The following is an 18,079-nucleotide window of genomic DNA, read 5'->3' as shown; positions in this document are numbered from 1 at the left end:
TAAAAAGTAGCTTTAGTGTCTGCCTGTGTGGCTGGATAGAAAGAAAAACAGGATTCTTGCTCTTCAAGGTCTTAAACTCAAAGATTGATAAGGCTGCCACTGATACGTATGTATATAAAGCACATAAACCATTTTAAAGTGGTGAATTGTATGGCATGTGAATGATATTTTCATTTTTTAAAAATGCATGGACTTTGAAACAAAAAATGCATAAAACTTCTAGGTGGAAATGTGGAATAAATTGTGGAATCCTCATAGAAAAAGAATATTGGGAGAATTTGATCAGAAGATTTTTAAGGGGGAATTTCTTCTAGTTCTAAATTTACTGAAGAGAATGAATTATGAGACCCATTTGAAGAGAGAAGGGGAGAGGCTTTAGAAAAAGTACAGTCTAGGCCAGGCACAGTGGCTCATGCCTGTAATCCCAGCACTTTGGGAGGCCAAGATGCGTGGATCACCTGAGGTCAGGAGTTCAAGACCAGCCTGGCCAACATAGTGAAACCCCTTCTCTACTAAAAATACAAAAATTAGCCGGATGTGGCAGGGTACACCTGTAATCCCAGCTACTTAGGAGACTGAGGCAGGAGAATCACATGAAGCCGGAGGCAGAGGTTGCAGTGAGCTGAGATTGCACCACTGTACTCTCGCCTGGGTGGCAGAGGGAGACTCCATCTCAAAAAAGGAAAGGAAAGAAAAGAAAAAGTATAGTCTAGGTTTAATGTATAACTTGCAAGAAATCTAGTAGGGTCGGGTGCAGTGGCTCATGCCTCTAATTCTAACACTTTGGGAGGCTGAGGTGGGTGGATTGCTTGAGCCCAGGAGTTGCAGACCAGCCTAGGTAACGCAGTGGGACCCCTGTCTCTACAAAAAAATTTAAAAAATTAGCCGAGTGTGGTGGCACATGCGTGTGGTCCCAGCTACTTGAGACACTGAGATAAGAGGATCACTTGAGCCTGGGAGGTTGAGACTGCAGTAAGCTGTGATTGCGACATTGTACTCCAGCCTGGGTGAGAATGAGATCCTGTCTGGGGATTGGGCCGGGGGAAAAGACCTACTAGAAGAAGGACCTACTAGAAATCTAGTAGGTAGGAATGAAATGATGAAATGAGGCAGTGAATTTGAGAGAAGTGGAGAATGAGTGGTATTCATGGAAACTGATTGTAAAGGCAAGGAAAATAAGAATGCATTTTTTTCTTCTGAGCTGTGCTCCTGTGTAAGTATGAGGTTGCTACTGTTTTAGGTCTGCACTACTTAAAGTTCCCCAGATAGGTCATTGTTTGCCCACCCAAGGCTTGACATGAAACCCATTCCCACTTGTGGAAGCATAGGTGTGACTCTGTGTCCTTCGAATAAGGCCTGAGCTTTTGGTATTGTTTCTTGTTCCTTAGAAGACTTCCGTCAGTGATTGATGGAGGGAGGTGGCCCAGCGGCACAGACCCCATGTGGTTGGCAGAGTGTGTGGGTGTGGAAGTTAGATCAGAGAGCCCCTCTAATTGTGCTGGGCTGGTGCTATCAGACCTGAAGTTAGATCACCTTTTGTTTATTTTCCATTCAAACTTAGTATTTGAAGAAGGACCAATTTTAAGTAATTCAATATTTTCAATGTATTAGGGATGGTTTCCAGTCATTTAAAAAATAACCAGAGGCCAATCCCATTTTGTCACATGATTGAAATCATTAGTTCAGTCTTTTGGGGGAAGTGGAAGTCTCTAGACCCAGTGAAGTGTTTAATCCCCATGTCTATTACAGATTGCAAGTTTTATATCATGAAAAGCCTGATAGAGGAATAATTTTTCTTTCTTCTTTAAAAAAAAAAAAAAAAAATTACTAAGGAACCTCGAGCCAGTTACTCAGCTGTATGTCAGTGTGGATGCCAGTACCAAAGACAGCCTGAAGAAAATCGACCGCCCACTCTTCAAGGATTTCTGGCGGAGATTCCTTGACACTTTAAAAGCCTTGGCAGTCAAGGTAAGAATTATGACATCTTAAAAATAAATAAACAACCCTTAGGTGTGTACTGAAGTTAAGAAGAAAGAAAGATGGAAGAAAAGAACAGAGGTACTTTTTCCTCTTTTCTCTTTAAAATAAAAAAAGATGAAATATAACTTTCAACTTTTTAAAGACTTCCTTCCTTCTTCAAGGAATTTTGAACATTTACTATTTGTTAAATAATTATTGAGTTCCTCTTAAGTTTGTAGCACAATGCTTTGTATGTATCATTTGCCTTTCATTCATTTAAGGAGAGAGGTATATATACTCCCAAAGTTAATTAATAACAATTGGTCCTGGAACCAATTCTCCATAGATACCCAACCTGGAATCTATGGAAGATTGGTTGTAGGACTCCCCATGGGTACCAAAATCCACAGATGCTCAAGTTTATATAAAATGGCATAGGCCAAGCATGGTGGCTCACGCCTGCCTGCAAACCCAGGACTTTGGGAGGGTGAGGCAGGCAGATCACTTGAGGTCAGGAGTTCAAGACCAGCCTGGCCAACATGGTCAGGCCCCATCTCTACTAGAAATACCAAAAAATTAGCCAGTTGTGATGGCATGCATCTGTTATCCCAGCTATTTGGGAGGCTGAGGCAGGAGAATTGCTTGAACCTGGGAGGTGGAGGCTGCAGTGAGCCAAGATCATGCCACTGCACTGCAGCCTGGGTGACAGAGTGAGACTCTGTCTCAAAAAATAAATAAATAAATAATAAAAATAAAATGGCATAGTATTTGCACATAACCTACACTTATCTTCCTGTATACTTTAAATCATCTCTACATTACTTATAATATGTAGTACAATGTAAATGCCATGTAAGTAGTTGTTATACTGCATTTTAAATATTTGTGTGATTTTTAATTGTTTTATTTTTTCCAAATATTTTTCATCCATGGTTGGTTGAATGTGTGGGAATGGAGCCCACGGATATGGAGGGCCGACTGTACATAACCACCTTAAAAGAAGCGTCTGCAGGCTGGGTGTGGTAGCTCACACCTGTAATCCCAGCACTTTGAGAGGCCAAGGTGGGCAGATCGCTTGAGGTCAGGAGTTCAAGACCATCCTGGGCAACATGGCAAAACCCCGTCGCTACCAAAAAACAAAATACAAAAATTACCTGTGGTCCCCGCTACTCAGGAGGCTAAGGTGGGAGAATCACTTGAGCCTGGGAGGCAGAGGTTGTAGTGAGCCGAAATTGCGCCACTGCACTCCAGCGTGGGTGACAGTGAGACCCCTATCTAAAAAAAAAAAAAAAAAAGTGTCTGCAAATAGTATACGTTTAAATATGAAGTTAATTTTCCTGAATTTCTAGAACCAAATTTCCTAAGCCATCAATAGCCTCAGAATGTTCACATTGAATGTCATTTTCTGCAAACATTTGGCCTTTCTTGTGTGTTTTCATATGGCATACTTACCTTCCTTTTCTTTTTCACCTAAAGTAACCATCTGGTTCTACTTTTCCATTAATCCTCCTTCCTTCCTTCCTTCCTTCCTTGCTTCCTTTCTGTCACTTTTCTAAGCGTTCTTTGTGCCTTCTTGACATCTGACTGATAATGAGAATCACCCCAGGAGCTTAAAAAAATGACAGTTTCCTGGTCCTCATGGCATCTGAGATCTGCTTGTCAGACATCCCAGGCATCATTTGGTATGCAGCCAGATATGGGAGTCACCGTCCCAGAAAACTTGCCTTTCTCTCCTGTGCCTAGCGCTTACTTTGACATTCCTAACCCATCACTGTCTGGCCTCGATGTACATTTTTCACCGTATTACCTAGGAGGGCCATGCTTCCTTGCTTATGTTGCCATTTCTGCACATGTGCCCACCACCTTCTCCCTTCTGAGTCTTTGGTTACTGTCTCCCCAGATTTTGGAAGGAATGTTCTTTCTTTCCATTCTTTGACTTGTAGAAATTCTGTGCACCTCCTAGACCCAGTTTTGTGATTACCTCTACTGCAAAGTCTTTTCTGATTACAATTAGCTGCCCCTTTTTCCCTTCCTAAGTTTTATATCTATTAAAAAACACTGTTTTTCTTCTGTTTTGTCTTAGCTGCTCTCTCCTGAGCTGGATTCCTCACTTATTTCTGAATTCTGCACAATATCTAGCATAGTACACTTTAAGGTATTTGATAAATGCTTCCATTTTTTTCTTGGAGACTGGGTCTTGCTCTGTCACCAAAGCTGGAACACAGTGGCACCATCATAGCTCACTGCAGCCTCCAACTCCTGGGCCCAAACGATCCTCCTGCCTCAGCCTCCCAAGTACTAGGACCACAGGCACATACTGCCATGCCTAGTTAATTTTTTGATTTTTTTTTGTAGAGACAGTCTCAAACTCCTGGCTTCAAGCAATCTTCCTGCCTTGGAAGTGTTGGGATTATAGGCATGAGCCACTGCTCCAGGCCTGATAAATGTTTCTTTTTTTCTTTCTTTCTTCTTCTTTTTTTTTTTTTTTTTTGAGATGGAGTCTCTTTCTGTTGCCTAGGCTGGTGTGTGGTGGCATGATCTTGGCTCACTGCAACCTCTGCCTCCTGGGTTCAAGTGATTCTCATGCCTCAGCTTCCCCAGTAGCTAGGATTACAGGTGCGTACCACCATGCCCGGCTAATTTTTGTATTTTTAGTAGAGATGGGGTTTCACCATGTTGGCCAGGCTGGTCTCAAACTCCTGACCTCAAGTGATCCGCCTGCCTCAGCCTCCCAAAGTGCTGGGATTACAGGTGTGAGCCACTGCACCCAGCCTGTTTCTCAAAATAATGAATGGGGGAAACTCAACAGAGATTTGTAAAGTACCCTTATGTGTTTTACCAGTTGTCCAGCTGATTAAATCTTTGTGGGTTTCTTTTGCTGTTTTATGCCCGAGAAATTAAATCCATGCCTTCTTTGGTTATTAATACTGATGTTATTTAAGAAATGCAAAAAGGCCTTACTTTAGTTTCTAAGCGGTCTTGGATTTACATAGCATAAAAATTAGAATGGATTTAAATGGGAGTAAACAGCAGGAGCTGGCAAAGTCAGGCCCATCTGACATTGTTATCTAGGCTGTGTTCTTTGAGTATGGAAGATGACAAGGAAACATTAACACAATAGCTTAATAGTTTACTTCCTGTCTTTGGTCAAAATGTTCCAAAAACTGAATTCTTACCTTGAAGTCACTAGCCTTTGGGTGATGAATTCAATTGTAATTACTCTGGGTTTGCTCATGACAGTAATGCAGTAACTTAAAGTTAGAAAATAATTTCAACCCAGGAGCATCTTAAATAGAAGTCATTATTGTCTCTATGTAATTCTTGTTGGAATGTTTCTTTGGGCAATTTAAACTGCCCACACATTAGGGCAATGACTTTCTGAGCATTTTGTAGCAATTAGAGTTGTTTCTTGTTCTTGGCATTGTTTTTGTTGCCTTGTAAGAGAAGATCTGTGGCAGGATGCTGCTCTTAAAAATTTTCCTTTAAGTTGATTCAAGCTGTTATTTCCTTCTGAATGTCTGATCTTATAAGACATAGTAGATGCTATTAAGAAAGATTTGTTTTACTGTTGTTTAGCACTTAAAACATATATTTTGTAGTTATATGTATTAGCTAGGGTCAAACATATAAAAACTCAAATGCTGGCTGGGCGCGGTGGCTCACGCCTGTATTCCCAGCACTTTGGGAGGCTGAGGTGGGCAGATCACTTGAGGTCAGGAGTTCAAGACCAGCCCGGCCAATATGGTGAAACCCCGTCTCTACTACAAATACAAAAAACGATTAGCCAGGAGTGGTGGCAGTTACCTGTAATCCCAGCTACCAGGGAGGCTGAGGCAGGAGAATTGCTTCAACCCGGGAGGCGGAGGTTGTAGTGAGCAAAGATCACACCATTGCACTCCAGCCTAGTCAACAAGAGCGAGACTCTGTCTCAAAATAAATATATTACAATAAAAAATAAAAACTCAAATGATACCAGATTACTATAAATAAGAGTGTTATTTCAGATATTTTAATTAGAACATCCATACTGTTATCTTCTGTTATTTGATTAGACTTTTACTATGCCTGAGCAAGGAAAGGCATTTGAAGATTTCTTAAACTTTATAAACAAAAAATTTTGATTTGTCCCAAGATTTTCAGCCTATTTCTGATCTAGTACTACCCAAAGAAGAAGGTAGCATATTTTGTTTTTAACTCTTGGCAAGTACAATGTTTACATTTCCAGATCTTTATCCTTTGTCAAAATGTTCCTTTTCAATATGAGGAGAGAAATATATTGGTACTTGAGTATGTGGGCTAAAAACCAATTCCATCAAGATACCAGAGTAAAAAATGTGTTAGCTTCAATTTCCGTCCACGATAGCTACTTGTCAAACAGTCATTTTTTGTAAAAAAGAGAAATGTATCTTATACAAGAAAACACTGCCAGCTTTTAGCAGTAAACTTGTATCAGCAATGTGACCAGATGTGTTTCTGCTGAACTATGATTATGCCAAGGTCAAGATCCAGTAGTAAACTGAACTATTTAATTGTTTTCTCTGTTTAAGTAATAGCATTAACATTCTTGAAACCTCATATTTAAAAAAGAAAAATGACCAACATAATTTCTTGCATTGCACGTTAACAATGACCATTGGCCCTCTCTCTACAGATGTTAGGATACTCTGACCTGACATCATTATTTGAATAATGGTTGTTCCATTGTTACGAAAGGCTTATTGTACATTAATGAGATAGCCCTCTATCTAATATTTAAATAAACCAGTTTATGTATGTGGCCCACAATTTGCAATTAAAAAACAAACATTTCACATTTGACCTTATATCAGGTTATGAAAATATTATGTGCTGCTTATGGAAATTTGGGGGAAGTAAAGAGAAATATAAAGAAGCAAGGAAAGAAATTACCTATAATTCCAGGACCTTAACACAGTAATTAACATTTGAAGTGCTTCTACTTAATCCACTGGGGGAGGACATGCTTTTTTGCAAACTTAATTCCATCTTATGTGTTACTTTTTTTTTAACATCGTGTCATAAGTATTTTTCCTTGTCATTACACTTCTCTGTGATTGTCATGTTAAAGACAGTGTAGTCATTCATCCTGCTCAGTTTCCTGCTTGTTGGCCAGTAGTAGGGAGCAGCAGGAGTATGTGATGTCCCGGCATCCTTCTTCCCATCCTAGAGGCCTGACGGTCACATTTTCTGTCCTTAGCACACTGAAGACAAAGTCTCAGCTACTCCCGAGTTGCAGCATGCACATTTTGTCACTTTTGAACATTTTGAAAATTGAATGCAGCCAGAGATGACATGTTACGTTTAATTGGTGGCATTGAGATTTTCACAAAGGAGAAGCATAAGATAATGGTACATTAAATCATGGCATGGCCTTTATCCTAGAGTTTCTTGGAGTCAATGAAATATATCTTCTTCTTTCCTTTTCTTTAGGATGAACTCGTCTCCCTTTCATGGTTCTGACAAGTTTCCCTTCTTGTTGACCTATTTTATTTCCACCTCTCATCATCGGTGCCAAAGTCTATTCTTGAGCCTTAACCCATCTGGCTAATCTGGATATCTGTTTCCTGCCACTTTTTTGAAGGCTTTAACTTTCATGTAAACCGTGGGACCCCTGTCCACAGGCATAGATCCCCCAGGACTGATTCCATTCAGCTTGGATTTAATGCCATTTTACCCTGCTCTGCTTAGCTAAAATGTTATACTGTTTTCAGCCACTTCTGGAATCAGACAAGTCTGCTGTGCTTGATTTGTGCAAATGTGTTGTCTAAAGCCAGTGTGTGCAAGCTGGCTAACTCCTTAGTAAACTGGTTCCCTCCAGACCTTTTACCTAATATTGTTTTAGAGAAGTGTAAGTGTATTGCATCTTAAGTTCGTGTTGAGGCATCAGGTAATGTCTAGTGGATAATAGCTTCTATGGGTTTGGAGACTCAGGAGAACATTGGGGAAGGAATACCAGGTGTAGATCTGAGAGTCATCTCTTTAGCAACAGATTGTAGTTAAAGGCAAGTAAGCAGATGGGATGACCCAAGAAGTGCCTAAAGAAGGCAAAGAGGGAGCCTGCGGGAACAAAAGTGTTGAAGCTTTCAACGTGAAGCACATAGAGAGTGAATCTGTGAAGAATTTGATAAAGATATTGGTTCAATTCCATGCAACTCAAGGAAACAGTGAGTTTCCAGAAAGATTACTAAGTAAAGGTATGACAAAAAAGAAAATAGCTTTACCAGTTGGTCTTTAATTACTATGTCAAAAAGAAAGTATGGTGCAGTGTTTTGTGTGGAAGTCATTGTATAGAGGGATGAATGGGAAAGATGGAAATGGGGAGAGTAAATAATAGATCTGAATGTAATGAATACTGACCTTTTGAACCAAGAGTACCAATAATAAAGAAGTCAAAGGCATTTCCTTTCATCAGCTTAAAGAATTGCATAGCATATCTGCTAAAAACTTTACATTTAGAAAATAAATGTTGAAGAAAATGACTCATACTTTACCAGAATTCAAAGGTAAACAGTTACTATATTGCATTACATTTTCTACGGTTTTTATGCATGTTCATACATATGTGTCTATATTTCACTTATAAAATTGAAATCATGTTGTACATATTTTTGCAACTATATATATGTTATTATTATTATTTTTGTAGAGATGGTGGTCTCCTTTTGTTGCCCAAGCTGGTCTTGAACTCCTGGACTCAAGCAATCCTCCTGCCTCAGCCTCCCTAGTAATTGGGATACAGATGTGCTCCACCACACCTGGCTGAAAATTTTTTTTTTGAGAGATGGGGTCTTGTTTGTTGCCCAGGCTGGTCTTGAATTCCTGGTTTCAAATAATCCTCCTACCTTGGCCTCCCAAAATGCTGGGATTACAGGCATGAGCCACTGTGCCTGGCCTTCAACTGTGTTTTTATATAGTTTATATATTATGAACAACTATGCCAACTTTTATCATTGTAGATTAATTTTGCCTATTATTGAACTTTTAAATTTATTTTTGTTTTGCTTGTTTTTGAACTTTATATAAATGAAACGATTGTTTATGCCTTTGTGTCTGATTTCTCAACATTATAATATTATAATAACATTCAACATTGTGTTCAGAGATTCCTCCATGATTTTGCAAGTAATAGTCATTCTGAATACAAGTCCAGATACAGGTACTGAATATATCTTCTCCCAGTCTGTCTTTACCAGTTTATCTATTTATTTTATTTTATTTTATTTTTTTGAGGTGGAGTTTTGCTCTTGGTGCCCAGGCTGGAGTGCAATGGCCTGATGTTTGCTCACTGCACCCTCCGCCTCCTGGCTTCAAGCGACTCTCCTGCCTCAGCTCCCAAGTAGCTGGAATTATAGGCATGCACCACCATGCCCAGCTAATTTTGTATTTTTAGTAGAGATGGGGTTTCACCAGTTTGGTCAGGCTGGTCTCGAACTCCTGACTTCAAGTGATCCACCCACCTTACCCTCCCAAAGTTCTGGGATTACAGGCGTGAGCCACTGCACCTGGCCTGTCTTTGCCAGTTTAAACTCTTAATATTGCTTGATAAACAGAGCTCTTCATTTTAAGAAAGTCTAGTTTATCACTTTTAAAAAAGTGTATGTTTAGGGCTTTTCCTGTCCTAGTTGTGAAATCTTTGCCCACCCCAAGGTCATGAAGATAGTTTCTTATGTTTTCCTCTTTCAGAAGTGTTGTTATTATTATTTTTCAATTTGGTCTGTGAATCATCTGAGATTAATTTGGGGGTATTACATAAGGTAGGGGGTCTGGATTTTTTTTTAATGGACTTTATATTTTAGAGCAATTTTAAACTCAAAACAAAATTGAGCAGAGGGTCCAGAGATTTTCCATATCCCCCCTATTCCATGCATGCATACATTACCTCCTTATCAACATCACCCACAAGAGTGGCACATTTATTATAACTGATGAACCTACACGGATCCATCATTATCAGCCATAGTCTGTATTTTACATTAGGGTTCATTGTTGTGGTTGTACACTCTGTGGGTGTGGACAAATGTATAGTGACATGTATCCACCATTACAGTGTCATATGGGGTAGTTTCACTGCCCTAAGAATCTCCTGTACTCTGCCTGTTTATCTCTCCCTCCCTCATCCCTGGCAACCATGGATCTTTTACTGTCTGCGTAGCTTTGCCTTTTCCAGAATGTCATATAGTTGGAATCATACCGTATGTAGCCTTTTCAGATTTGCTTCTTTCACTTAGCAATATGCATTTAAGGTTCCTTCTGTGTGTTTTCACATGGATAGCTCATCTCTTTTTAGAGCTAAACAATATTCCATTCTCTGGATGTACCACAGTTTATTCACCTACTGAAGGACGTCTTGGTTTCTTCCAGGTTTTGGCAATTTTGAACCCAGCTGCTAGAAACATCTGTGTGCAAGTTTGTGTTTGAATATAAATTTTCACCTTGGAGTAAATACCAAAGAGTGTAGTTGCTGGGTAGTTTCATAAGAGTATTGTTTAGTTTTTTAAGAAACTGCCAAACTGTCTTCCAAAGTGGCTGTACCATTTTGTATTCCCATGAACAATGGATGAGAGTTTCTGTCATTTTTGTTTCATTTTGCATTCCCCTGATGACAGGTGATGTGGAACATTTTTTCATATGCTTATTTTCCATTCATATATCTTTGATGAGATGTCTGTTATGGTCTTTGGCCCATTTTTAATTGGGTTGTTCATTTTCTTATTGTTGAGATTTAAGAGTTCTTTGTATATTTTGGAGTCCTTTATCGATATGTCTTTTGCAAATATTTTCTCCCAGTCTGTAGCTTGTCTTTTCATCTCTTGGCTGTGTCTTCTGCAGAGCAAAAATGTTTAATACTTACCAGTTTTTTCTCTCATGGGTCATGCCTTTGGTTTGCTATCTAAAAAGTTATTACCAAATCCAAGGTCATCTAGACTTTCTCCTGTGTTATCTTCTAGAACTCTTTCAGTTTTGCCTTTTACATTTAATTTTGTAATCCACTTAGAGTTAATTTTTGGGAGAGATATAAGGTGTTTGTCTAGATTCTTTTTTTTTTTTTTTTTTTTTTTGCATGTGGATTTCTAGTTCCAGCACTGTTTGTTGAAAAAAGTTATCTTCTCCCCACTGTATTACTTTTTTCTCTTTTGCTAAAGATCAGTTGACTATATTTGTGTGACTCTTTTCCTGGGCTGTGTTCTGTTCCTTTGGTCTATTTGTCTGTTCTTGCAACAATATCACATACATTTCAGGGGATTTGATATAGTTGGATTAACATCTACTGTATTTGTTAATGTTTTCTATTTGTTGGTCTTGTTCTTTGTTTCTATTTTTGTATTCCACATTTTTTCTTTTGGGGTTTTGAGTATGTTAAATATGATTCCATTTTCTCTCCTTTCTTAGCATATTAATCATACTTCACTTGTTATTTTTTTAGTGTTTTCCCTAGAGTTTGTAATATAGGTCTACCAGTAATTGAAGTCCATTTTCAAAGAACACTATATTGCTTCCTGAGTAGGACAAGTACTTTATGATAACAAAATAATCTTTTTTTTTTTTTCTTCGAGATCGCGTCTCACTCTGTCATCCAGGCTGGAGTTCAGTGGCCTGATCTTGGCTTACTGCAACCTCCGCCTCCCAGGTTCAAGCAATTCGCCTACCTCAGCCTCCCAAGTAGCAGGGATTACAGGCGCTCGCCGTTACACTTGGCTAATTTTTTTAATTTTTAGTAGAGACAGGGTTTTACCATGTTGACCAGGCTGGTCTTGAACTCCTGACCTCAAGTGATCTGCCTGCCTTGGCCTCCCAAAGAGCTGGGATTATAGGCTTGACCCACCGTGCCCAGCCTCCTTATAATAACAAAATAATCCTGATTATTCCCTCCTGTTCTTGTATCATTGCCATCACTCATTTTACTTATACATAGGCGTGCATAATCAATATATTGTTGCTATCTTATTATTTTGGCCAAATTGCTCTCTGTTAGATGAATTAAGAATAAGAAAAATAAACATTTTTATTTTACTCCTTCTCTGATGTTCTTCCTTTCTTCTTCCTTTCTTTTCTTAGATCTGAGTTTCTGACCTATATCATTTTCCTTTTCTCTGAAGAACTTCTTTTAACATTTCTTTCAAGGAAGATCTGCTGGCAACAAATTCCCCCAGTTTCCGGTTGTCTGAAAAAGTATTTCTCCCTCAGTGTTGAAGTACATTTTTATAGGGTGCAGATTCTAGGTGGTGATTTTTTCTTTCAGTACTTAAATATCTCACCCTGCCGTCTCCTTGCTTGCATGGTTTCTGGGTAGAAGTTGAAATCATTCTTTCCTTTTCTATAAGTAAGGCTTTTTTTCCCTCTGTCTTCTTTCTGGATTTTGTTAAATATTTGATTTTCTATGGTTTGAAACTTACATGCTTATCTATAGTTTTTCTGGCATTTATCCTACGTGGTGTTCTGGGAGCCTCCTGACTGTGGTTTGGGGCCTGACATTAACACGGGGAAATCCTGAGTCGTTATTCGTTCAAATACTACTTTTGTTCTTTTCTCTTTCTTTTCCTCCTGGTATTCCCGTTACACATACATTACACCCTTTGTAGTTATCCCACAGCTCCTGAATATTCCATTCTGGTTAATTTCAGTCTTTTTTCATTTTGCTTTTCAGTTTTAGAGGTTTCTGTTGAGAATCCTTAAACTCAGAGATTCCTTCCTCAGCCATGTCCAGTCTCAAGGCCGTTCTTCATTTCCAAAGTTAGAGTGTTTTAGTGCTCCAGCATTTCGGTTTGGTTCTTTCTTAGGATTTCCATCTCTGTTTACATTGTCCATCTGTTCTTGTGTGCTGTGTACTTTATCCACTGGAGCCCTTTGCATCTGGTCGGGTTATCCCAACATCCCTGCTGTGTCAGAGCCTGGTTTGGATGCTTGTGCTGTCTCTTTAAACTTTGCTTTTTGCCTTTTAGTGTGCCTTGTAACTTCTTGTTACTGGACGTGATATCCTGGGTAAAAGGAACTGCTCTCACTAGACCTTTAATAATGTGATGGTATGGTATATGGGGAGGGGAAGCATTCTGTAGTCTTCTGATTAGGTCTCAGTGTTTTTTTTTTTTTTTGAGACGGAGTCTTGCTCTGTCACTCAGGCCAGAGTGCAGTGGCACGATCTCGGCTCACTGCAACTTCTGCCTCCCAGGTTCAAGCAATTCTCCTGCCTCAGCCTTCCAAGTAGCTGGGATTACAGGCACCCGCCACCATGCTCCACTAATGTTTGTATTTTTAGTAGAGACGGGGTTTCACCATGTTGGGCAGGCTAGTCTTGAACTCCTAACCTCAAATGATCCATCTGCCTCGGCCTCTCAAAGTGCTGGGATTACAGGCGTGAGCCACCGCACCCAGTCTAGGTCTCAGTCTTTTAGTGAGGCTGTACCCCTGGACTGTGAACTTCACAAATACTTCTCAGTTTTTTCTTCCCCCTTGGGACGTGTTGGCTAGAGTGTGCTGCAGTTGGCTATTTCCCTTTTCTTACATGGAAGGCCGGTGCTGGCTGGAGTTGGGTATTTCTCTTCCACTTGGTTAGTTAGGCTCTGATAAAACCAGGCAAGTTAGGTTCTGGTTAAATCGTTTCTCCTGAGAGCAGACCTTGTTATCAACAGAATGCTCTGACACATGTCAAATGGTTCCTGTTTCCCTCCCCTTACCGGAAGCACAAGGGATTTCCCCCTGTATATTCACTGTGAGAATCTGGCAGAGCTCCAGTAGGTAAAACTTATAAAAGTGTAGGGCCCCTAATGACTGGGTCTGTCTGGAATTTTTATGTGTCGGACTTGCACACACTGAGCCTCTAGCACTTTGTCAATTACAGTTCAGTTTCCCTGTGTTGGCGCTGGTCTGTGTGGAGGTTTCTGCTCCTGTTAAGTTGTGATTCTCTGTGTCTGCCTGTTTTTCCCACCAATTATGGGGACAGCAGGTTTGCCCTGTGACCTCACTTCTCTGATGGATCTAAGAACAGTTGTTGATTTTTCAATTTGTTCAGCTTTTTACTTGTTAAGACACAGTGATGACTTCCAAGCAACTTTCTTGCTGCATTGGAAACTAGAAGGCTCGTAGGGGTTAATTTTAAGTTTTAAAATCTGATAGTATAAGTCTCACAGCTTTTTTCTTTAAGACCTAGTAATTTTTGTCTTTGTGAATTCTCCTTTTAGTGTCATACTTAGACCCTTAGGATATAAAAATACTTATGTATATTTTCTGGTTCTTTCCTAGCCCAGTTGTTTAAATCTCAACTCTTTAATCCAGTTGGGATATAACTTAGCATTTATTTTTATGTAGTTCCCAAGTACCATTTATTGAATGAACCATCTTTAAAGTACAGATTTGATAAGCTATCATTACTACGTATTGAAACTTGATATATGTGCTGTTCCATTCCCAGAAGATGCTCTGTGTGTTGATTTCTACTTTTTTTTTTGTTAACAGAGTGTCATATCTTTCTATAGAAGTAATTATAGGCCGTGCGTGGTGGCTCATACCTCTAATCCCAGCACTTTGGGAGGCTGAGGCGGGTGGATCACCTGAGGTCAGGAGTTTGAGACCAGCCTGGCCAACACAGTGAAACCGCATCTCTACTACAAATACAAAAATCAGGTGGGTGTGGTGGCGGGTGCCTGTAATCCCAGCTACTCAGGAGGCTGAGGCAGGAGAATCACCTGAACCCGGGAGGTGGAGTTTGCAGTGAGCTGAGATTGCGTCACTGCACTTCAGCTTGGGAGACAGAGAGAGACTCCATCTCAAAAAACAAACAGACGGCCAGGCGCAGTGGCTCACGTCTGGAATCCCAGCACTTTGGGAGACTGAGGTGGGCAGATCACGAGTTCAGGAGGTTGAGACCATCCTGGCTAACATGGTGAAACCCCATCTCTACTAAAAATACAAAAAATTAGCTGAGCATGGTGGCGGGTCCCAGCTACTCTGGAGGCTGAGGCAGGAGAATGACGTGAACCTGGGAGGTGGAGCTTGCAGTGAGTGGAGATCGTGCCCCTGCACTCCAGCCTGGGTGACAGAGCGAGACTCTATCTCAAAAAAAAAAAAAAAAAAAAATACAAAATACAAAAAAGAAGTAACTGTAACACTCCAACACTGTTCTTACTGTCTGGATAATATTTTTTTTATATGGATTTAACAAATAGCCTTACAAGTCTTGTCTTTGGCAGCCTTCCCTAACTGCTTCCCTCCCCTCCCACAGTCTGCATTTGGCACTTCTGGGTGAAGGATACTTGTGCTTTCTTTTACCACCCAGGACAGCAGGGGTTGGTGTGACGGCTTATTTAATTGTCCTTGCTCTGAATTGAAAGGTCCCCTAGGGAAGGCAAAATGTGATTGTGCCTTTTTGTTCACTGTGGTATTCAAAGCCCTTAACACGGTGACTGACACATGATTGCTACATAAGTATTTGGTCAATGAGCAAATTGCATTTATCCGGTCTCCTCTTGGTGTATATTCTGTTATTTCCCAACAGCCTGCTTGGTTTAGTAATTGAAAGCTTGGGTCTCTGAAACAAGGCTACCAAGGTTTGGATACTGGCTCTGCCACCTATTGTGTGTGTAATTTTGGGCAAGGGACTCACTTTTCTCACCTGTGAAATGGGGTAAATAACAGTGCCTACCTTATAGGGTCTAGACAAAAACACCTAGAAACATTATAGGAGGTAATTTTGTTTGAATTTTACAAAATGATGCCCTCTGTTATCATTTTTGTGTATATGATTAAATATTTTACACATATGAAAAGATACAGTGAATAAGATAGTAAGTACCACTATAACTATAGTCTAGCTTAAGAAATAAATATTACAAATTCATTTGCAGTCTCTGTGGACCTCATTTCTATCATACTTCTTTTCCTTCTCTTTCTTTCAGAGGGAATCAGTATCCTGTAGTTGGTGTTTATCATTCCATATTGTCTTCAGTATTTCATATTTGGTGTTTATCATTTGATATTGTATTAATTAGGGTTCTCTAGAGGGACAGAACTAATAGGATAGATGTACATATGAAGGGGAGTTTGTTAGGAGAATTGACTCGCACTATCACAAGGTGAAGTCCCACGATAGGTCGTCAGCAAGCTGAGGTGCCAGGAAGCCAGTCCAAGTCCCAAAACCTCAGAAGTAGGGAAGCTGACAGTGCAGCCTTCAGTCTGTGGCCAAAAGGCCTGAGAGCCCCTGGCAAACCGCTGGTTTAAGTCCAAGGGTCCAAAAGCTGAAGAACTTGGAGTTTGATGTTCGAGGGCGGGAAGCATCCAGCACGGGAGAAAGATGAAGGCCAGGAGACTCAGCCAGTCTAGTTTTTCCACGTTCTTCTGCCTGCTTTTATTCCGGCTGCACTGGCAGCTGATTAGATGGTGTCCACCCAGATTGAGGGTGGATCTGCCTTTCCCAGTCCACTGACTCAAATGTTAATCTCCTTTGGCAACACCCTCACAGACAAACCCAGGAACAATACTTTGCATCCTTTAATACAATCAAGTTGACACTCAGTGTTAACCATCACACAGGGTCTTGCTCTGTTGCCCAGGCTGGAGTGCCACGGTATGATCATGGCTCACCACAGCCTTGAACTCCTGGACTCAAGCAGTCCTCCCACTTCAGCCTCCCAAGTAGCTAGAGACAATAGGTGTCCGCCACTGCGCCCGGCTAATTTTTGCATTTTGTAGAGATACGGTCTCACTGTGTTGCTCAGGTTGGTCTCAAACTCCTGGCATCAAGTGATCCTCTCGTTTTGGCCTCCCAAAGTGCTGGGATTACAGACGTGATCTACTGCTCCTGGCCTATCATTCCGTATTTATACTTCGCTCTAATGTATAACTCCATAAGTAACAGAGCATAGTGTTTTCCATATTTTAAAACTTTATATAATAATGTAACCCTATATGTATCCTTATGCAACTTGATTTAATTTTTGACCATTTTTTTAAAAATAAAAAATTACATTTTTACCATTTTAAAGTATACAGTTCAGTGGTGTCATGTACATTCATATTATATGCAACTATTACCACCATCCATCTCCAGAGCTGTTTCATCTCCCCATTCTTTCCCCCAAACTATGAAACTTCATACCCATTAAATAGTAGCCTCCCTCATTTCTTCCTCCCTGCAACCTGTTTTTCTTTTGTTTGATATTATGCTCATGACGTATTCATATTGTTATATTTAGCCTTTGAGACTTTGTATCTGCTGTGTAGCCTTCTATCCTGTAAATATTCCCCTACGTAGGAAAAATTCATCCTCCTACAGATGCGCATTTGGATTGTTTCACAGTTTCTAACTCTGCAGTGAACATTATTGAGAGTGTCTCTTTGTGCACATGTGCAATAATTTCTTTCGGAACTAACCTGTGGTTGGAAGTTGCTGGATCATAGGATATATACATCTTAAACTTGAACTTGATTAGATTTTTGTCGCCGTACCCTGTCCTACATGAGTATACTTAGGAGACTACTGCATTAAATTTGTATTTTCTGTCCTCACGAATACTTGGTCTTGTTAGTTGTTGATTCTATTTTATTTATTTTTTGAGACAGGATCTTGCTCTGTTGGCAGACTGGATGCAGTGGTGCCATCACGGCTCACTGCAGTCTCAACCTCCTGGGCTCAAGTGATCTTCCCACCTCAGTCCCCCAAGAAGCTGGGACTACAGCCATGCACCACCATGCCTGGCTAATTTTTTTGATTCTTTAACTTGTACAGATGGAGTCTCACTATGTTGCCCAGCTTGTCTTAAACTCCTGGCCTCAAGTGATCCTCCTACCTTGGCTTTCAAAAGTACTGGGATTGGCCGGGCACGGTGGCTCACACCTGTAATCCCCAGCACTTTGGGAGGCCGAGGCAGGCAGATCACGAAGTCAAGAGATCAAGACCATCCTGACCAAAATGGTGAAACCCCATCTCTACTAAAAATACAAAAATTAGCTGGGCGTGATGATGCGCGCCTGTTGTCCCAGCTACTTGGCGGCTGAGCAAGTTTCCATCTCAAAAAAAAAAAAAAAAAGTGCTGGAATTACAGGTGTGAGCCACCGTGCCTGGCCATTGTCAGGGTTTTAGGTTTTGCCAGTCTGATTTGAGGTTTTATTT

The 18,079-nt window shown here is 40.3% G+C and overlaps 1 protein-coding gene across 7 annotated transcripts in view; it reads left to right on the top strand.

Annotated features, from left to right (window-relative positions):
• The window catches only part of LOC129040477 (S-adenosyl-L-methionine-dependent tRNA 4-demethylwyosine synthase TYW1), a 268,106-nt gene that overhangs the window by 144,761 nt on the left and 105,266 nt on the right, over positions 1–18,079 (top strand). For all 7 annotated transcript variants that reach the window (XR_010127062.1, XM_054495067.2, XM_063668309.1 and 4 more), the window contains one exon: positions 1,833–1,968. Coding sequence is in view for 6 of the 7 variants with exons in the window: in XM_054495067.2 (XP_054351042.1) it covers positions 1,833–1,968 (136 nt within the window). In the remaining variant the exon portion in view is untranslated. The remainder of the gene's footprint in view (positions 1–1,832; positions 1,969–18,079) is intronic.

This window comes from Pongo pygmaeus, chromosome 6, assembly GCF_028885625.2.
Source record: "Pongo pygmaeus isolate AG05252 chromosome 6, NHGRI_mPonPyg2-v2.0_pri, whole genome shotgun sequence".
Lineage (NCBI taxonomy): Eukaryota > Metazoa > Chordata > Mammalia > Primates > Hominidae > Pongo > Pongo pygmaeus.
The sequence above is the reverse complement of the archived record's forward strand: the minus strand, read 5'-3'. Positions and strand labels throughout refer to the sequence as shown.